Source organism: Macrobrachium nipponense, chromosome 15 (genome assembly GCF_015104395.2).
Source record: "Macrobrachium nipponense isolate FS-2020 chromosome 15, ASM1510439v2, whole genome shotgun sequence".
In the NCBI taxonomy this organism is placed as follows: domain Eukaryota; kingdom Metazoa; phylum Arthropoda; class Malacostraca; order Decapoda; family Palaemonidae; genus Macrobrachium; species Macrobrachium nipponense.
Genome location: NC_087208.1, coordinates 67,104,940 through 67,127,311, shown reverse-complemented (window position 1 = coordinate 67,127,311; position 22,372 = coordinate 67,104,940). Strand labels below are relative to the sequence as shown.

Below are 22,372 nucleotides of genomic sequence, written 5' to 3'. Positions count from 1 at the left end.
AACCCTTTTAGCCTCTTGCTACAGTAACCTGACTGTATGGGGGATCACAGGAGTCAGCCTTCCCCTATCCAATATACTTATGGGAAGCCTGCATTTCCAGATGGTGACAGACCATCCCTTCAGCATCTCACCTTTGATGCAGAATGTTTGTTATATAACAGAAGTTTATCACCTTAGGTTCCAATTCCTTGTAATAATGCCATTCATGTTTGCTTTCTAGTAAAACAAATTGCAATCTCAAGATGATTTGGATTATTCCCAGATATGCAAACCTGGTCTTCTTATAATCCTACTTCTAACCATCCCTTAAGTTTCCCTATAGCAGGAAGGAAAGTGATTGGATTACTGACAGATGAGTTGGTGGTACCCTGGCAGTTGCCTACCTGTTACTTTAATCGCTTGATGCAAATTTCAATAACTAAACCACCTGTTGCCAAGCTTCAACAACTGAACCAGCCAATGCTAAAGGTTATCCATATGAAAGACTTCAAGTTTGTATACTTTATCTAGAAGAAATAGTTTATCTTGAATTTGCAGTTTTCTTTATTTTATTTTATTAGAGTTGTAGTCTGCATTTACTTCTACAAAATTACCAGTAAAACTAATAAGGAGTTATGTCTTAGATCCTGTTTCTACTTATGGCTGCATAATAAGTGTTGTGAATACAGTTTAATGGTAATAGTAACACAGCTGAAATGTTTTTTACATATTTACATTTGTGGTGTGCTGAACGCACAGCAGACTCAAGTTTTGTGTTTTGGACCTCCATAGATTTATTTTTGTATATTTCCCAACTGTATGTTTTTATATTTGTGTGAGTGAAATCTGTATAATCCAAGTGCTATAACTTCTATTTAGAAAAAGCATAGTTGCAGATTAGCCAGTTCCAGGTGGATAGTAGTCACATTATTTTCTGTAACAAAATTTCCATCTTACTACTTGCTGTTTTTCAGAAATCCTTTAGATTTACAACATTATTTTTTATTGGCTTACAGGATACCATAAAAGCCTTGAGGGATTTCAGAAACAATGAGGAGCACAAAAATGTAGACTCATGCATAGTGGTAATCATGAGCCATGGAAGAGATGGAAAGTCTTTTTACACTTCAGACAACCAGCATCTAACTATCAATGATGTTGTGGAGAGGTTCAGTAATTCTGAGTGTGAATCACTTAGAGGAAAACCCAAGATATTCATTTTTCAGTATTGCAGGTAATTGTAGTAAATTTTTTTAACTTTTGCTTTTGCAATTTATCGATGAGAATTAAAGTGTCTTTTCCTCTTTTCCATCTATTGAAGACCATCATTTATCTTTTTCCAGGGGCAGAGAGCCTGATATTGGAGTGAGGGCAACTCCTGTCATCTACAAAGATAGTGGTTTACCTGTAGAAACAGATGCTGCATATACTAGTGTGGTGGATAGAGATCCTACTTTCAGTGACATGTATATTGTTTACTCCACTCTTGAAGGTAATTTCAGGTCATTCTTTTTTAATTAATCTGTTTGATCTGTTGGTTTTTTTTATTTATTATAGATATTGCCTATAGTAATGAATTACAAGATACATGTATTTTTTTGCACTATCCCTTCAAGCCCAGATGCAATCCTGTTTACTTTTTATGCCCTTTTTCTTGTTCTCTTTGTACCTGAACACACATAATACCCACATTCAGGTGGTAGGTTGGCCAAGACACCAAACACCCATTGAGATATTACATCAAGAGAATATAGTCCTCTTAAGACTGTCCAGATAGAGTAATGTAGGCCCTCTCACTCTTTAAGTACAGCTATACACTTTTACCCACACAACATGGAATAGGCTGACATATTCTGTGCACATTTTCTGTTTCTCTTCTCATTGTCCAACACGGGATGTACTATTCTTTTAATAATAAGTAACTTACCAATAATTACATAGCCATAGTTTTGCCTTAAAAGTAATTTTCAGAATGACATTCCATTATGAAGTAAATTGTTGTATTTTACACCTTTTCATTAGGCCATAACTTTGGGAATTTATGAATTGTTTTCCAGCAAGAAACTACTAGCAAGCTGTCGATAAGTTTTGTTTTTAACGTAATTCTCAAGTGTTACAACACTCCTTTATAAAAGTAATTGGTCTATATTAGGCCTTTTCATTAGGCCATAACCATTGCAATTTATGAATTGTTTGATCGCCTTAAATTACTGGTGAGCCATTGATGAAAGTTTTCCTTAAAAGTAATTCTTGGATGTTAGAACATTCCATCATAATTGTATAATTGGTGTATGTTATGCCTTTTCATTAGGCTTAGAAATAATTCTTGGATGTTATGGCATTCCATCATAAAGTAGTTGGTGTATGTTACGCCTTTTCATTAGGCATTAACGTTTACAATTCATTGATTGATTTTTGACCATAGGCTACTGGCGAGACGCCGATAATGGTTTTACTTCAAAGTAATTTTTCATATGTTTTGAGATCCTATTAATATCTTTTCTATAGGCCATACCATTGGTAATTTATGATTTGTTTTTGCCAGGCAAAAATGTTCTATTTTAGGTTGGATTGAGAGGGGGAGATTAATCTCTGATGATGCCACCCAATGCCATAGAACAGTGATACATACCTCAGCACTTGTCATTAGTTGGTTCCAGAAGGCATGGCAAGTGCTGAAAACAATGAGTACCAAACAAATTTTCCTAAAAAGAATAATGTAAAATTAATTCATTCATACTGGACCACCACAGAAAATGCTAATTTATGTCATTTCATGTAACGATGGGCTTGTACAGATATTCCCCGGTCATTGGTGGCGTTTCGTTCTTACGGACTTGATGATAAGCAGAAATCACCATTAACTGAAACTTAGTGATTTGTGGCGCTTATGGTGCCAACAACTGATTTGGAACCTATAACCAGTTAATGGCACCTCTGTTAGGTATGTATTGGCACCATAACTCTATTGGTGCCGATAACCAGAACTGGTGCATCATAGCGCGGGAAATCGCAGATTTTATGGTGCTAGACAGGCGCCATAATACCAGATCACCATTAACCGTGCCTGTACTTATAAAAAAATGACATTTTATAATAAAATCAAGTTTATTATGTACTTTCCAAGTAATTACAGAATGAGGATTGTCTGTTAGGTCGTTCCAATATTCCTACTCAAACTATATTGAAGTACTACCTGTGAAATTCCAGAAGTCAAGAGTACAACCGTATTTTAAGATGATGATTTAACTAAAAGTTTTGTTTTTTCTATCCAAAGAAAATTTGAATAGTTTAATCAAAAAGGCCTGATACATATTGCAGAGATAAGATGGTTTAATTTAATTTATTAACTTTACTCCCTGTTCCAGGATTTGCATCATTCCGTCATCCTGAAAGGGGGTCTTGGCTGATGGAAGCTATTTGCAATGTATTTATGAAGTATTCACATAATGAAGAGCTGGATTCTCTTATGAAAAGGGTATGACTGTTTGGTTAACATGTCATTTTTTTTCTGAAATTAATTTTGTATTTACTGTAATGATCTGTGATTTTAAATATAGTGGTATGCAAATTGAATGAAACTAAGAAGGTAGCCCTTAACTTCCAGTCACTATAGTTACTTTTGGTTGAATTTTTTTATGAACAACTTATAGCCAGATATGGAAACTTGAATGGTCTCTGTGATTGGGATGGTTGATGATCCTCTACTTGTTAGGTCATTCTGAGCCACATCTGACCACATGAAAAATTACAAGTTATAAGGAAAACTACAAGTAATATTGCAGAATTTACTAAATTATACTAAATTATGTAAAAATCATGAGGTTGCAGAGACCCATAGGGTAAAGTTTTACTCTGTACAAGAACACATTCTTTTAGAAATACAGTGGACCCCATATTCGCGGTTTCAAGGTTTGCAGACTCACTCATTCGTGGATTTTTTTGTGGAATCTATCTAAAAGTTATTCATGGAGGACTCTCATTCACAGTTTTTCCATTGATGAATATTCACTAGTTACTATTGTATTTTGATGTTATTTTCATGACTAAATATGCATTTTTTGATACAAAAATAATTTACTAATTTTCAAATATTGTAATACTGATTAATACTATATCAATTTTGATAAGATTAAATGATATTGAATAATAAAAATAATGATTCTCTCTCTCTCTCTCTCTCTCTCTCTCTCTCTCTCTCTCTCTCTCTCTCTCTCTCTCTCTCTCTCTCTCTCTCTCTCAGGGAAAGTCTCTCTGTAACCAATTGGTATTAATCATACAAAACATTGAGAGAGAGGGAATTATTATTCTCTCTCTCTCTCTCTCTCTCTCTCTCTCTCTCTCTCTCTCTCTCTCTCTCTCTCTCTCTCTCTCTCTCTCTGCCAAAGGATTGATAGAATAGATAGACAATTAGATACTTCATTCAGCCTTCTTTTTCTCTCTCTCTAGAAAAGATATACCTACTTATGGGTGGGGAAGAAGTGTTGCCTTGAGAAGTTCATTTCAATCTTTTGATATCGTAAGGATTTTCTCTCTCTCTCTTTCTCTTTCTGTATTATTGTCTGTATGTATATATTTTTAATGGTAAATTGTTTAAGATGACTTTGAAATTATATAAATAATATCATTTCAAAGGCATATTTGATGTAGGATGGTACTTTAAGTATGCATTTGATATTGAATATTTAAGACATGCAGTTATAAGCATTTTTAGAGGGGTTTCTAAGTATTCCTGGATTCTAACTATTCGAGAGGGGTCTGGTACGCATCCCCCCGCGAATACTAGGGGTCCACTGTAAGATGCAAACAAACTACTTTACAAAAAGTTACAAAAAATTGTCATGAAATCTGTCCATTCCCAATTGTGGGAAATTGGGAATGGAATTATACAAAGATAACACATTGATAAAAGTAAAATGAACCTTGAAAATATAAAGAAAAATAAAGGCAAGGCACAAACTCTTGATAAAGGCATCTCAGGAAAGAACGTCCAATGATGCTTCAGTAGTCACAGAGTGTAAGGGTGGAGCAAATGTCATACTCAGTAGAGGCATCTAGCTCAGGACTGACACAAGTTGGTTTGACTGGGAATTTAATTTGCCAGGGAAAAAATGCAATGTGCAATTATTGGGGTCATGATGAAATAAAAAATCATTTATGGAATCCTTACAGACAGGTTTTTCTGTAAGGAAACGTTTGAATTAGAAAGTGTTTTGCTTATTGGAGACTATTTTTCCACTTAAGTAAATCTCGATTGTGAACTTTTTTCTGCCCTTATCAGGTATCTCGACAAGTCCGAGGAAATTTCACAGATGAGGGAAATAAGCAAGTGTGTGAATTTGTTCAGAGGGGCTTTGACCGTCATTTCTACTTCAATCCCAGTCCACTGAACAGCACGTAGGATAATGCATGTTGTATTTAGCCAGTTATATTCAAATTTTATAACTTAATAATGTGTTGTCTGGAGGTGGTGCTTCCCCCACTAATACATACATAGAAATATTTTTTTGTGCTTCCATACTTACAAAGTACATAGAGGCTCCATGCTTATAAGCTTGCCAGATCTGAAAAATGTGTTATATTGGCATATGAATAAATTTTAGGCTATTATTGATTTGTGAATTAATGTTAAGTCATTTAACAAATTCACAGTATCTTTTTGGTTCATCTTGGATTAGGTCAACTGCTTGCTTAAATAGTATGTGTGTGTGTGTGTGTGTGTGTGTGTACTGTGTCATAGGCTTGCATATTTTTGTATGATCTTAGAAACTTGCGAATTACCAGTCTGTGATTATATGTAATACGTAGATGCTCAAGTCCTTTACTCTTAAGTCCAAATTAAAAAGTTATTTCTTCTATATGTAAGTCTTAAGAAAGTGATTTGTGTTTGTAGATGCATGTATCCTGGTTGTATTAATATCTAATTAGTTTATATTTTTTACTAGGAAACTTATTACTTTTAATTGGATACAAAAATTAAAGCTCAGTTTACAGTGTTGACGGTCATAAAGAATATCTTTTATATAGATTATTATATATAATAATTTTAATGTACATTATAACCTCACTGATTAAGATACAGTATAACCTTACTAATCTTGACATTAATAACCAAGGAATATGGGCAGTTACACAATATCTGGATTTAGTAATGTTGTTAGGGCATAATTAAAAAAAATAAAAAAAGGAAAAATCATGACTTATAAAGTCTTGAAACCTACGTAAACTGGGGAATGTAAACAGTGCATAAAACAGCACTAAAATGGCTGTTAGGAATATGTTAAAAGCTTGAAAGTTGTATCACGGTATGGGAAAAAAGTAATTGTAGTCTAAAAGCCTAGGTACAATTTACAATATGTAAAATTAGTCAAAAATCACTGATAATATACAATTATATAGACAGAAAAAGAAAGAAAGAAAATTTATTATTTTTTTGTATGCTGCTTGTATTGCCATCATTTTGCTGACATGAGAGAGAGAGAGAGAGAGAGAGAGAGAGAGAGAGAGAGAGAGAGAGAGAGAGAGAGAGAGAGAGAGAGAGAGTGTGTCTGACTGGCTTACCATGGATCAATCAAACAATCATCTCACACATTAACTGTGATCCATATCTGTTGAACAACTATTAGGTACATAATTCATTATTTATGTCAGTAGAGGCACACGGAATGGAATTTTGGGAGAACAATCTTATTAACCCTCTGCATCTAGGCTGTAAGCTGAAACTGTTTCGAGGGGAGAGAAAATATGAATAATGTTGATATAGTACATCCAAATTAAGAGTCATCTGCCGGTATGGGAATGAATCTTTTCAATTACATACAATAATACCTTGAGATACCAGCAGCCCAACATACGAATTTTTTTTAGATACGAGCGACCGAGTCGTGCTTCAAGAGGCTGCGCTAGTTGGTGCACGGGTCCAGAATCGGCACAACAGCACTTTTTAATGATATTCCTTTGTCACATTTACTTGACATTTTAAAAGGCAGGCAAAAGCAAACCCATCTTCTAGTCAAATATTTAAGTTCAGAAACAGCACAAGAGATTGATGAACGTATTGTTTTAACGTTGCATAAATGTGTAAAGCAAAAACGTTTTTGCTAAGTACAACCGAATTGGATAACAACAACATCCATTTGGCTTGTATTTCAACCATCATACAATAGTAAACAATGCCGTAGTTATGTTATAAATGATGTTATATAGAATAGGACTGATATATTTTATGTAATAAGTTTACTCACTATAGATCAAAGATTAGCTAGGAAATATAGTGTTAAATTTACCCCAAGTTGTAGATGAAGCTGAGAACAATTTCCAAGCTGCTAATGACTATTATTATGCATTAGCAACAAGGATAAACTCCCATAAAATTATGCCATCAAACACAACCATAGATAAAATTGAGAGAAAATAATTCTAATTAATACTACTGGGGTTGAAAGAACATATTTTACTGTTGTTTTCAAGCTGATAACAGATAACGTAAAGCTCGTATTACAATGAAATCAAGTGAAAATAGCAAACAGAATCTTGTTGATAGAAAAAAAAAATAATTTGGGTTCACAACGAGACTTATGAAGTCATATTTCGACTTAAAAACACATATAAAAAAAAATGACCTTGTCTCATGTAAGTAAAGTATCTAGATATTCGTTAATGCTAACTGGAAGCAAGAAAATTTGCTCAAAATTGAGTTAAATACGCCGAAATGAACTCGTATTTGACATCAGCTGATTTCCAACCCAAAACATTGACCACTGTGTGTTAGGATTTTGTAATAAATAGTATGAGAATACAATAATACCTTAAACTTACGCGATTCGATTTGCGCAAATTCACAACAGTGTGAACTTTGAATTGGAAAACTAAATAATTATCAAATGCAATTTCTTCACAGTAGCGCTAACATTTGGGAATCCTCCAGAAACCCTGGCAAAAGTGTTTGTTATTTATTATGTAACTTCTATGTTTTAAGCTTTCTGTATAAGATCTTTATTAAAAATTTATTATTCTTATTTTTGTACATATATAAATATGATTCAAAGTTAATTACAGCACCTAACAGTTAGTGCATAACATACTTTTACTAGATGAAATACCCATTCACAAAGTTACTGCACTTTTCAAAGATGATATCCTTTCAGAAACTGTATAATTTCTGTAGTATGTACACTAGTATACTACAATTAGTATAAGTTTTTATACATTCAACTTCCCTGCCAGATATATACTTAGCTATAGACTCCGTCGTCTCCGACAAGAATTTCAGATTTCGCGGCACACGCTACAGGTAGGTCAGGTGATCTACCGCCCTGCCCTGGGTGGCAGGACTAGGAACCATCCCCGTTTTCTAATCAGAATTCTTCTGTCGCCGGACCATCAACATTGTTGTTGGTTCCTCTCATTGGTTTTTGCTTTATTCACCGGCAATTGATCTTCTTGACCGACTTTTGGTGACGTATCTGGATTGTTGGATTGGCATACGCTTTTGTGGACGTTTTGGGGGGGTGTTTTGTTGGACTTGATTTTGGAATTTTCTTTAATAATGTCTGACTCTGTATGGTTGTAGACGTGTGAATGTAGGCTGTAAGGTGGGGTTGCCGAAAGCTTCGGTAGACCCTCACACGGTATGCAAGAGGTGCAGGGAGTATGAATGTTCTTTTACTAATACTTGTAAAGAATGTGAGAACTTGAGTGAGAACGAATGGAAGAATCTAACGAATTATTTAAAAAAGTTAGAAAGAGAAAGATGGAGGAAGGCTTCTCATAGAAGTTTAAGTAGTTCTAGATCTGAACTAATTCCAGCTTGGGATCTTCCCCAAGGGTAAGTATTGCTACTTCTCCTTCCATTGCAGCCCCTTCTCCTATTGCAGAACCTGTAGACCCAGCAAAAGAACTTGCGGATCTAAAAGCAGCCTTCAAGTTGATGGAAAACAAAATGGCTGCCATACAAGTAAGGAGTGATTTTTCAGTGGACAAGTGATATGAGTGTCCCCAGTGTAGTGGAGGGGGCATCTGGTCGGCTCAGCAACGCTCCTAGGTCTAGACCTCTTCCAAGCTCACATGCCCAGAGGAGAAGGAATGTCGAAAGCCGAAAGGAGGTTGTGGAGAATCCCCACCGATCAGGTGTCCCTTCGGCAGTTTCTGTGACACCCCAGACTGCCCAGGACCGCTATTGTAAAAGCGTCCTAAGTGAGTGTTTCTCGTCGTCGGGATCTTCATCACCGAGACGTGATTGGAGAGATTCAGACCGATCTCCGGACCTCTCAAGAGGAGTTGGAAGGCTCCGAATATTGACTCGAGCCCTGAAAACTTCTCTGAGGAGTCTCATCGGGAGAAGAAGGCAAGAAGAAGAGCCATTCTTTCAACCAGAGTGAGAAGGAGGCAGGAGGTGAGGCTATGGACTCCTCCCCTCCTCCTTCCTCCTCCGAGGAGGATAAAGAGGAGGCTACGAAGAGGTTCATGATGGCGATGCAGGAACAGATTTCGTCGTTTGTAGGAGTCCTGTCAAAGGAGCCTCCTAGAAGGAAAGACACTTCCCTTCCTATTAAAAGATCCTCCAGACGTATGGAGGTATCTGCCTCCAGGATCGATACTCCTACTCGAGGTGAGGTTTCCGGTACGAACCTGGATGAACCGATCAGACGTCTGGCCACGGCCAGGAGTGAGGAGTCACCCAGGAGGCAGGAGCAAGAGCCAGGAGTGAGGAGTCAACCAGGAGGCAGGAGCCCCAGAGCCAGGAGTGTAGAGGCATCCAGGCAAGAGGCAAGAGCCAGGAGGCAAGAGCCAGGAGGCAAGAGGCAGGCAGGAGCAGGAGCAAGAGCAAGAAGCAAGAGCCAGGAGCCAAGGAGGCAGGAGCAGGAGGCAGGAGCAGGAGTCCGGAGTCAGGAGGCAGGAGTCAGAGCAGGAGTCAGGAGCCAGGAGGCAGGAGTCAGGAGCAAAAGAGTCAAAGAGCCAGGAGGCAAGAGTCGGGGACTCGTTCCTGGAGGTTATGACTCTTCTCCATATAGGAGCTCCTCTCCTTCAGAACATAGGAGGTCTTGGGAAGGACTCTCCCTCCAAACGTGAACTTTCTCCTTCGTCTGATCGAGGGTTAGACGAGTTGTCTGACGACGAACCTCCTGCTAATGAGGGACTAGTTATAAAGTCTTGGCCTCATTACTACTTCAAGAGTTTGGAGATTCTCTTAGTCCTGCGGCTCCTCCTTCTCCTCGTTCGCTCTTTTCGAGCTCAGCTACGGCTAAATCGTCGGCCTTTTTAAAAATGAAGCCTGCGATATCAATGAAGAAGGCACTCCATTCTTTAGATTCTTGGATGGACAAGAAGAAGGAGTTAGGAAAGACGGTATTCTGCATGCCTCCTTCCAGATTGCACGGGAAGAGAGGTATTTGGTATGGGACAGGAGACTATGGGTCTTTCTTACCTGCCTCTGCAGATGCCGACTTTTCCAATTTAGTGGAGGCCTCTAGACGTCACTCCTTAGGATCGGTCAGAGCGACGTGGAGCACTTCAGAATTGAACCACTTTCTAAAGGGACTTTTTGTCACTTTAGAGGTGTTCAATTTTCTGGATTGGTCACTCGGAGTTCTGGCCAACAAATCTAAGGATCCGGAGTTTCTGAAAAACCAGAAATTTCTCCATAGTCCTGTCCTGCATGGACAAGGCAGTAGTACAGGACGGTTCGGGGGGCGAAGTGGCTTCCCTTTTTGGTGCTGGTCTCCTGAAAAGAGATCAGTGTATGGATCCCTATTATCGAAAGGGGTTTCTCCGAGCCAGAGGACTGCCTTACTGTTCGCCCCTCTATCAGATCATCTGTTTCCTTCTCAGTTAGTGAAGGATATATCTCGCTCGCTAACTGAGAAGGCGACACAAGACCTACTAACGCAAACGTCCAAGAAAGGACGCCCTGTAGTGTCGACGGTAAGAAGGAATCTCGTCCTCCTCAGCAGCCCTTTCGTGGAGGTGCAGCGGCTCGTCCCCCTGCCGAAAGAAGAGCTCGGAAAGAGAAGAAGGTCTTCATTTAGGCCTTCAAGAAATCAAAGTGACTTGTTGCCCCTCCAAGCACCAGTGGCGCCAGACTCCTGAACTTTGCAGGAGTATGGGCAAAAAGGGGAGCCGACCCTTGGTCAGTGTCGGTCCTGAAGAAGGGATATGTAATCCCCTTCGACGACAGCCCGCCCCTAACATCTACGCCTCGGGAACTGTCAGCGAGGTACAGAGACCCGTTAATGAGAAAGACTCTCCTTCAAATGGTGGAGCAAATGTGGGAAAAAGAGGCCATCGAACTTGTGCAGGATCCACACTCCCCGGGGGGATTTTACAATCGCCTTTTTCTAGTACCAAAGGCATCGGGGGGGTGGAGCAGTTCTGGACGTAAGCGCTCTGAATCGCTTCGTACAGAAAAAGAAGTTTCGCATGTGGAAACGTCCGTCTCTGTAATGTCGGCGCTTCGTCCAGGAGATTGGATGGTCTCTCTGGACCTGCAAGACGCATATTTCCACGTTCCCATTCACCATTTGTCAAAGAAATATCTTCGCTTTGTGATAGGAGACAAGATCTTTCAGTCAGGGCTCTGTGCTTCGGTCTGTCTACAGCCCCACAAGTTATTCACCAACCTGATGGCGAATGTAGCAAGATGGCTTCACCTAGAGGGGATAAACATCTCCCTCTACTTGGACGACTGGCTGATCAGGGCCAAGTCGAAGAGTCAGTGCTGTGGGGAGGGCTTAGAAGTAACAAGGAACATGATAGATTCGCTAGGGTTGCTCGTCAAACCTCGAGAAGTCACAACTGATCCCCAGCCAGAACTTGGTCTATCTGGGGATTCAGATGGATTTTCTCGGGGGTTTTCGGGTATATCCTTCGCGAGAAAGAATCATCTCGAGGTTTGTCGAGAATCTCGAGCTTCTTAGAGAGAAAGAACAGTCAGAGAGGGGATTTCCTGAGACCTTTTAGGGACCCTGTCCTCATTGGAAAAGTTCTTCTCGCTAGGGAGACTTCACCTTCGCCCTCTTCAGTTTTTCCTCAAAGAGGTGTGGAGTTGGAAGACGGTCAACTCTCGGACATCTTCCAACTTCCACAAGAAAAAAAGATCATCTGAAGTGGTGGATCCCTCCGCTTCAAAAGAACGAAGGCGATCGCTTGCTCTGCAGAACCCAGACCAAAGTGTTATTTACCGACGCTTCGGAGTTGCGGGATGGGGAGCGACGCTAGGAGCAAGGGAGGTGTCAGGCACCTGGACAAAGGAACAGGTGTCCTGGCACATCAATTGCAAGGAACTTGTGGCCATACACCTAGCCTTAAAGTTCTTCGAAGAGATAGTCAGAGACGGGGTGATACAGGTAAACTCGGACAACACCACGGCTCTGGCTTACATACGCAAGCAAAGGAGGCACGCACTCTTTCTCCCTCTATCAGTTGACAAGACACCTGTTAACCTGGACGGAAGAAAGAGGCATAACTCTCCTCACAAGGTTTGTTCAAGGGATCAAGAATGTGAGAGCGGACAGACTGAGCAGGAGGAATCAGGTCCTTCCCACAGAATGGACTCTTCACGAAGAAGTGTGTCGAAGTCTTTGGTCCCTGTGGGGGAGGACCCCACACATAGACCTGTTTGCGACGTTCCTCTCCAAAAGAATAGAGATCTTTTGCTCTCTAGTGGGAAGATCCGAGAGCCTTCGCCATAGACGCGTTTCTCCTGGATTGGTCGGGTGTGGACGCATACGCCTTTCCCCCGTTCAAAATCCTGGGGGAAGTGCTCAGGAAGTTCGTAGCTTCGAAGAGCACGAAGTTGACACTCATAGCCCCATTTTGGCCAGCCCAGGAATGGTTCACGGAGGTACTGGAGTGGATAGGGGACTTCCCATATCGCTTCCAAACAGACACGATCTACTCAGACAACCCACTTCGAGAGGTTTCATCACAACCTCCCAGGTCTCGCTCTGACTGCCTTTCGACTATCGAAAGACTTGTCAGAGCGAGAGGCTTTTCTCGCAAGGCTGCGGGCTCTATCGCTAGAGCCCGCAGAGCTTCGACGAGAAGAGTATACCAGTCGAAGTGGGAAGTCTTTAGGAGGTGGTGTAAGGGTCAGAAGCTGTCCTCCTCCAGTACCTCTATAGTGAATATTGCCGATTTCCTCCTCTTTCTGAGAGAGGAATCACACCTATCTGTCTCGACAATAAAGGATACCGAAGCATGCTGTCTTCAGTATTCAGGAATCGAGGCCTGGACATTGCTAATGACAAAGATCTACACGATCTAATTAGATCTTTTTGAGACTTCGAAAGCAGCTACTCCTAGAACACCTAGTTGGAATCTAGACGTGGTCCTGAAATTCCTTTCATCGGATAATTTCGAGCCTTTACATCTGGCGTCCTTCCGCGACGTCACTAGGAAATGCTTGTTCCTGGTGGCTCGCGCTACAGCCAAGAGGACGAGCGAATTACACGCTCTGGATTCCACGGTGGGGTTCAAAGGAGATGCTGCTATCTGTTCTTTCCAGACAATGTTTCTGGCAAAGAACGAAAACCCATCAAAAACCTTGGCCCAGAAGTTTTGAGGTAAAAGGCCTATCTAACCTGGTAGGCAGAGAGATAGAGAGATCTCTCTGTCCAGTGAGAGCTCTTAAATACTATTTAGAGAGGAAGAGAACAAGATGGGAGCTTGTCAACAAGGTCTTTGGTTGTGCGGTGAAGAACCCCAAAAGACTCAATGTCCGAAGAACGCCTTGGCTTTCTTTGTGAGAAGCGTTATTACGGACGCTCACAAGAACTGCTCGGAGGGAATCCTTCGGTCTTCTAAAGGTCAAGACTCATGAAGTGAGGGCAGTAGCAACGTCTTTGGCGTTCCAAAGAATATGTCTCTAAAGGAATATTCATTGAGGGGACTACATTTATTGGAGGTGCAATTCAGTGTTTGCATCTCATTATCTGAAGGATGTGAGAGTGGACCTATGAGAGTGCTTCTCGCTAGGGTAACTTTTGTATCAGCAGATACAGTACTGGGTCTTGGAGCAAAGACTGATCCTTAATTTTGTGTTTTTAGCGTACATAAACCTCTTGTCAGATAGTGCTTGGTTTTCTATTAGCAAGCTCATTACTGTCGCACGGGAGCAGAGTGTCATTGCTGGTAGGGGTGTTACATGCTATTAGGGATCAAAAGGTATGTATGATTAGGGGAGTACAAAATTTTTTTTTTGTAATTAATTTTGTAATTTGAAGCGTAATTATGTTTTCGAGTTTTTGGTTTGTTTAAGGAGTTCGGGGGATAAACTCCTTACAATCTTAGAAACTAAACATTGGATGTTAGGATCAGGTGATCGGGATCGGTTTTGTGCTCCTTGAACAAGGTGTATTGTCATGTTAGTGGAATAGCACCCAATGACAAAGGCCTTTAGGCTCTGCCAAGTAAGTGGATAAGACCCCATTGGCAGACCCACAAGAACTCTTAGCCATAGATCAATATCTCGCTGAGGCTCTTGAGGCTAAGCAGACTCCAAGGCAGTAGCCGCGAAGTCTTCAGCCTAATAAGGTAGGAACCAAGGTTTATTAATACCTACAACATATGTTGTTTACCTGTCTATTTCAGTTGTTAGCTGTCTCTACCCACCACCAATGGGTGCTAATCAGCTAAGTATATATCTGGCAGGGAAGTTGAATGTATAAAAAAATGTAAATGATAGGTCAATGTTACAATAAAGTTTTATTACATACTTACCTGACAGATATATACGAATAATGGCCCACCCAGCCTCCCCGCAGGAGACAGGGTGGAAGAGAAGAATTCTGATTAGAAACAAACGGGGATGGTTCCTAGTCCTGCCACCCAGGGCGGGCGGTAGATCACCTGACCTACCTGTAGCGTGTGCCGCGAAATTTGAAATTCTGTCGGAGACGACGGAGTCTATAGCTAAGTATATATCTGTCAGGTAAGTATGTATAAAAACTGTTTTAATTGTAACATGGACAATAATCATTTTTGTTTTGTTCATGCCATTACCTGACAGATATAATATATAGCTGTATTTTCTGACGTCGACAGAAATTTCAAAACTCGCGGCACACGCAGTGGGCGGCCAGGTGGTAGTACCCATTCCCGCCGCTGGAGGCGGATTATCAGGAACCATTCCCATTTTTCTATTCATATTTTTTTCTGTCGCCGGTCGGTAAACAACTGTTTACAGACCTCTGCTCAGGATTTTTTTGGAATTTGACTCGCTTTTAAGTATCTGATTGATTTTTGGTATTGAATTGGATTGTTGAATTGGCATGCGCGATAGTGGACCGTTTTTTGATTTTGGATTGACTTTTCTATATAAGATATGTCTGGATCAAGTGTTGTGAGTTTCAGAGTGTGTGTGAGGGCTGATTGTAAGGTGAGGCTACCGAAAGCATCGGTAGACCCCCACACAGTATGTATGAGTTGTAGGGGGCGCTTAATTGTTTGATTGATAATCGGTGCAATGAATGTGAGAAATTGACCGATGATGATTGGAGAGTATATGAGTCCTATCGCCTTAAATTGGAGCGCGATAGGATCAGGTCTTCTTCCTCCAGGAGTGGTTCTACAAAGGTAAGGCTAACATCTCTCCTGTAATTAACCACCTGTAGTGTTTACAACCCCTAAACCTGTGTTGCCTTCGGGCTCTGATTCTGTGTCGGGAGAAGCGAATGCTCTCTCTCTGATTTTGGAGTCTCTTCGCACTCTGAGACCAAAGTGAAGCCTTAGAAACTGGCTCGGTGCAAGTGTGTGATCGTGCCCCCAGTGTTTGTGGAGGGGGCGTCAGATCGGCCCCACCTAATGCCTCTAGGCCTAGACCTCTATCAGACTCCCAAGACCCAGGGAGTAGGTATGTCGAAAGCCGCAAGGAGGGTTACGGGGGCTTCCCACCGATCTGGCGTCCCTTCGGCAGGCCTTGTAGCAAAGTCCCAGGCTGCCAAGGAGCGCGCACGAGCGCGCGTCCTGAAAGAGTGCTTTTCCGTCCTCCGAAGCGTCCTCCCCCGCGCAAGGGGTGGAGCGCTCGGAGAGGACTCTCGTCCTTTGAAAAGGACGTTTCGTGCGGAGGACGCTTCACGTCCTCTTTCGCCACTTTCGTCGGAGGACGCGTATGACGCGTTTCCGCCTCAGAAAAGAGGTAAGATCTCCTCCGATGAGGACGCTGGGTTGCGTGCACAGGCGCGTATACCTGAGAAGCAAGTAGCTGTACCTGTGAGAAGGAAGGAGGCGTCCCCTCGCCCCTCGTCTTCTCACAGGATCAGTCCTGCTTCCTCTGTTCATTCTTCCCCGACGAAGAACATTCTTTTGTCCCTTCAGGACCAGCTATCCTCGCTTATGGCTCAGAGGACGCGCCCAGCAGCAGTCGAGCCTAAGCGGAGGAAGGACCTTAGACTGCCTGTCAAGAGGACTAAGCAGTCTCCTTCTCCTTCACCTACTTCGTCTCGTTCGCCGATCGCTTCTCCTTCGGCGATTCGCCGATCTCGTTCGTCCTCTAGAAGGACGTTACGTCAGGACGCTTTTGAGGAGGACGCTCTGTACGACGTTCGACAGGACGCTCGTCAGGACGCTAAGCAGGACGCTAGGCGGGACGCTTGGCAGGACGTTCGGCAGGACGTTCGGCAGGACGCTCGTCAGGACGCTTGTCAAGACGCTCGCAGGACGCTTGGCAGGACGCTAGGCAGGACGTTCGTCAGGACGCTTGGCAGGACGCTAGGCAGGACGTTCGTCAGGACGCTCGCCAGGACGCTAGACAGGACGCTCGGCAGGACGCTCACCAGGACGCTCGGCAGGACGCTTGGCAGGAAGCTCGCCAGGATGTTCAGGGCGCCTTTCAAGACTTTTTTGGGGATTCTGACCAAGAAGTCGTACCCCCAGACGCTAGTTTACGCGCACAGGCACGTATGCCAGCGAAAAAGAAACGTAAGGACGCTTCTCTGGCAGGTGAGACTGCTGCGGACGGCGCTGAGGACGCTCGTCCTCGTCAGGACGCTCTACCTTCAACGAGTAGTAAGCGTCATAGAGAAGACAGCCGAAATAAGGCTGCCTCTAGCAAGGATAGGGTCCTTTGATCAAGCCAAGACCTTGATATTAGGACGCCCTCTCCTGACAGCACGGTCTCCTCTTCCGTTTAGAGAGAAGAAGAGAGCTAAGTAGTTCGGCTGAATCGGTTGAAGAGGAACCTGCTGCGGCCCCGTCAATCTCGGACTATAAAGTCCTCGTACGACTCTTGCGTTCTTCTTTTGAAGACAAATTTCAGCCCGCAGCTCCCAAGTCTCCTCCTTCGCAGTTTTCTTCACTCAAAACTGGAAAAACCCCCGGAGTTTGTAGAGATGAAAAATTTCTTCTCTCCACGAAACGTGCCTTTAAGAAAACTTCTCTCTCCACGAAACGTGCTTTAAGAAGCTCCAAGATTGGATGGTACGAAGGAGAGATCAAGGCAAGACGACCTTCGCCTTGCCTCCAACTAGACTTAGTGGAAAAGGGGGCATTTGGTATAGAACCAAAGATGAAGTAGGAGTTCGTATCCCTTCTTCGGCTCAAGGAGATTTCTCCAGCCTAGTGGATTTGCAGAGGAGGTCGCTTTTACCCTCTGCTAAGGTAACCTGGACCTCTTCGGAGACTGACCATCATTTGAAGGGTCTGCTCAGGACGCTGGAAGTGTTCAACTTCCTTGACTGGTGTTTGGGAGTTCTGGATCTGCAAGCGAGAAGCCCAGAATCTCTCAGTCTGGGGGAGCTGCCAGCGTGTTAGCATGTATGGACAAAGCCGTCAGGGATGGTTCGGAGGAGCTCGTATCTCATTTTGGAACGGCTTTATTAAAAAAAGAGAGCTTTGCTGTGCAACTTCACAGCTCGTTCGGTGACTCCAGCTCAGAAAGCGGATTTGCTGTTTTCGCCTCTTTCGAACCATCTCTTCCCCCAGACTTTAGTAAAGGACCTGACGAACAGCTTGCAAGAGAAGGCAACTCAGGACCTTTTGGCCCAGTCTACAAGACGGTCAGCCGTACCTTCAACCTCTTCAGCTGCGGTTCGACCGCCGAAGAAAGTTAAGCCCTTTCGTGGGGCTCCCCCCTCGAGAGCAGCTCCCGAGGGAGAGGAGGTTTTCACGAGGAAGAGCTTCCTTTAAGCCAAAGCCTTCCAAGTGAGAAGCATGTCCTTCAGACACCAGTCGGAGCCAGACTGAAGTTTTTTGCGGGAGCGTGGAGAGAGAGAGACACGGACTCTTGGTCCCTCAAGATCGTGGAGCAGGGTACAAGATCCCCTTTTTAGATCTTCCTCCTCTTTCTACGACTCCCCAGAGACCTTTCTCCATCCTATCAGGGAGAAAAGAAGAAAGTATTGTTCGATCTCCTTCAGCAGATTGATCGACAAAAGAGCGGTGGAAACAAGTCGCGGACCTGGGGTCTCCAGGTTTTTACAACAGAATCTTCCTAGTACCGAAGCAGTCGTCAGGTTGGCGTCCAGTTCTAGATGTAAGCAGGCTCAATCTTTTCGTGGAAAAGACCAAATTCACGATGGAGACGCCTCATTCTGTTCTGGGAGCATTGAGACCGGTCGACTGGATGGTGTCCTTAGACTTGCAGGACGCGTACTTTCACATCCCGATCCACCCTCTTTCAAGAAGTATCTAAGGTTTGTCTTAGACAACAAAGTATGGCAGTTCAGAGCTATGTGCTTCGGACTGACCACGGCTCCGATGGTGTTCACAGTAGTAATGAAGAACGTAGCGAGGTGGCTACACTCTTCGGGAATAAGAGTTCCCCTGTACCTCGACGACTGGCTGATCAGAGCGTCGTCGAGAGAGAAGTGTCTGAAGGACTTGCAGTTAACTTTAGCCTTAGCGAAGTCCCTGGGGACTCTTTGGTCAACCTCGAAAGTCGCATCTGACCCAAAACACAGTCCATCGTGTTATCTGGGGATTCAGATGGATTCAGTGGCTTTTCGAGCGTTTCCGTCCCAGGAACGTCAGCGGCTAGGCTTAGAAAAGATCTCAGCCTTTCTAAGGAAAGAGACTTGCTCGGCGAGGGAATGGATGAGTCTGCTGGGGACCATTTCCTCGCTAGAAAGGTTTGTTTCCTTGGGAAGACTGCACATCAGGCCTCTCCAATTTTCCTTGCGGACGAGTGGAAGGCCAACCAAGGACCGATCTCAATGCCATATTGAGAATATCGCTTCCGATCAAGAACCATCTAAGATGGTGGTTGGACCCTCAGAAGCTTCAAGAGGGCGTGTCCCTAAGTCTTCTGAGCCCCGACCTAGTGTTGTTTTCAGACGCTTCCATCACAGGATGGGGAGCAACATAGGAGGGGTGGGAAGGAAGTGTCAGGCTCCTGGAGAGGGGAACAGGTAGCCTGGCATATAAATGTCCCAAAGAAACTGGCAGCAGTATTTTTCTGTCCCTGCAGTTTTTCGTTCGAAAGGAGTTTGTTTTGGAGAACAAGATTGTTCAGATAAACTCGGACAATACCACAGCACTCGCTTATTTAAAAAACCAGGGAGGAACACACTCCAGAACGTTGTTTTCCCTAGCGAGAGAGATTCTGCTGTGGGCAAAGAGAAAAAATGTGACTATCCTGACGAGATTCATTGCAGGAGTGCAAAACGTCAGGGCAGACCTTCTCAGTCGTCGGGACCAAGTCCTACCGACGGAATGGACCTTGAACGAAGACGTTTGTCGAGACCTGTGGACGTTGTGGGGACGTCCACTGGTCGACTTATTCAGCAACGTCAAGGACCAAGAGACTTCCTCTTTACTGCTCCCCGGTCCTGGATCCAGAAGCAATCGCGGTAGACGCTTTGCTTTGGAATTGGACGGGCCTAGACTTATACGCCTTCCCACCATTCAAGATTCTGGGGGAAGTCATGAGGAAGTTTGCGGCCTCGGAAGGGACGAGGTTAACCCTGATCGCTCCGATGTGGCCAGCGAGAGAATGGTTCACAGAGGTCATGTCTTTCCTTGTAGACTTTCCAAGGACATTGCCCTGGAGGAAAGATCTACTCAAACAGCCTCACTTGAAAGGTTTCACCAAAACTCTCCGCTCTGGGTCTGACTGCGTTCAGACTATCGAAAGTTGGCCAGAGCGAGAGGTTTTCGAAAGCAGCTGCGAGAGCAATCGCACATGCGAGACGTGCTTCCACAAGAGCTGTTTACCAATCGAAGTGGGCTTCCTTCAGGGCAGGCGTAAAAAGGAGGGAGTTTCCTCTTCCTCGACCTCTGTGAACCAGATAGCTGATTTTCTGCTCTTTCTCAGGAATGTGCAGAAATAGCGGTCCCCTACCATCAAGGGATATAAAAGCATGTTGTCAGCGGTTTTTAGGCACGAGAGGCCTCGACCTGTCTGACAACAAGGACATTCATGACCTTTTAAAGTCTTTCGAGACCTCGAAGGTTCCTCAAATGAGACCTCCATCATGGAACCTGGATGTAGTCCTTAAATTCCTTATGTCGAGCACTTTCGAACCGCTTCAGGCAGCGTCTCTTCGAAACCTGACAAGGAAGGCTCTTTTCCTAACTTCTCTTGCGACGGCTAAGAGAGTTAGTGAAATTCAAGCGTTTAGTAAGTTAATGGGATTCAAAGGGGACAATGCTGTCTGCTCGTTGAACCAACTTTCTTGGCGAAGAATGAAAATCCTTCGAACCCTTGGCCGAAGACTTTCGAGATCAAGGGTATGTCAAGTCTGGTGGGCCAAGAACCAGAGAGAGTCCTGTGCCGGTCAGGGCTCTCAAGTTCTACGTGCATAGAACGAAAGAGGTAAGAGGTCCCTCAGGTAATCTCTGGTGCTCTGTGAAGAGACCAGAGTTACCTTTATCGAAGAATGCTGTTGCTTTCTTTCTAAGTGGGACAATCATGTTCGTGGGAGGCTCATTCATCTTTCCCGAAGACTGATTTGAGCCTCTTTCCGAGTAAAAGCGCACGAAGTTCGAGCCGTCGCTACCTCTCTTGCCTTCCAAAAGAACATGTCAATCAAGGACATCCTTGATTGCACCTTTTGGAGGAGTAACTCCGTCTTGCGCCTCACATTACCTAAGGGATGTGAGAACGATTTATGACGATTGTAATGCACTGGGGCCATACGTTTCTGCGGACACAGTATTGGGGTCCGGAAGTAGCTCTTTCCTATCCCTTAGTTAGGATTAGGTTAGGTTGTTGTGTTTTTTAGGTTGTGATGAGTCTTATGTGAAGATCTCCCATCCTTTTAGTTAGTTTTAAGGGGTTTTTGTGAATAGTTGGTCAGGTGGTGGTCAGTTGCTTCGTTGCCCTCATTTGTATGGCCTCGATGGTCTTGTCACGCTGAGGTCTCGCACCCGTTGACAGATCATCCAGAGCGCACCAGCACTACAGGTCTCCACCTGGCTGGCAACTCTGTGTTAAGCAAAGCAGCCTTACGTGACAGTAATCACATAGTCTACTTTGCAAACAGGTAAGGAACCAAGATGTATATCATCTACTTAATTTAAGTTTCCTAAAAAATCCTATTCTGTCTCTTCACCATCCGAAGGTGGGATTCAGCTATATATATATTTTCTGTCAGGTAAGTGGCATGAAACAAAATGTTATTGTTATTATACAATTAAGTTTGTTCATACTTACCTGGCAGATATATGATAATTAAAGTGCCCGCCCTCCTCCCCTCAGGAGACAGAGACATTAATAAAAAAATATGAATAGAAAATGGGAATGGTTCCTGATATCCGCCCTCCCAGCGGCGGGAATGGGTACTACCACCTGGCCGCCCACTGCGTGTGCCGCGAGTTTTTGAAATTTCTGTCGGACGTCAGAAAATACAGCTATATATATATCGAACATAATTCGTTTATTCCGATGTCGGACTGAGTCTGATTCTCTTTTTGTGTCCATTTTTTTTTTTTTTTTTTTTTTTTTTTTTTTTTTTTTTTTGTTTTTTTTTTCTCCCTACTATTATAGTCAGAATGCATTGAACCTCCAGAATTGGCTTATATTAATAAATTACTATACTGTCTATGTATAGAGTTTAATGTAGGCTAGGCTACTGTATTTGTATGTACATGTATACCATAGTACTATACACAGCGCCTCAGTGGCGTGGTTGGTATGGTGTTGGCGTCCCACTTTGGTGGTCACGAGTTTAATTCTCGGCCATTCCATTTAGGAGTGAGAGATGTGTATTTCTGGTGATAGAAGTTCACTCTCGACGTGGTTCGGAAGTCACGTAAAGCCGTTGGTCCCGTTGCTGAATAACCACTGGTTCCATGCAATGTAAAAACACCATACAAACAAACATAGTACTATACACTAGGCTAACTCTTGTCAATATTATTCAGTTTCTCTCTGTACTGAATTATCATAAGCCAATATACATTGAACCCAGAGAATTAGCTGAAATTAATAGTTATTATACCATATATGTATAAAGTA

General features: G+C 43.1%; 1 protein-coding gene across 7 annotated transcripts in view; it reads left to right on the top strand.

Moving 5' to 3' along the window:
* The window catches only part of LOC135195033 (uncharacterized), a 311,947-nt gene that overhangs the window by 229,363 nt on the left and 60,212 nt on the right, over window positions 1–22,372 (top strand). For all 7 annotated transcript variants that reach the window (XM_064221352.1, XM_064221349.1, XM_064221348.1 and 4 more), the window contains 4 exons: window positions 996–1,213; window positions 1,323–1,471; window positions 3,348–3,457; window positions 5,261–5,376. In XM_064221352.1, coding sequence (XP_064077422.1) covers window positions 996–1,213; window positions 1,323–1,471; window positions 3,348–3,457; window positions 5,261–5,376 — 593 coding nt within the window. The remainder of the gene's footprint in view (window positions 1–995; window positions 1,214–1,322; window positions 1,472–3,347; window positions 3,458–5,260; window positions 5,377–22,372) is intronic.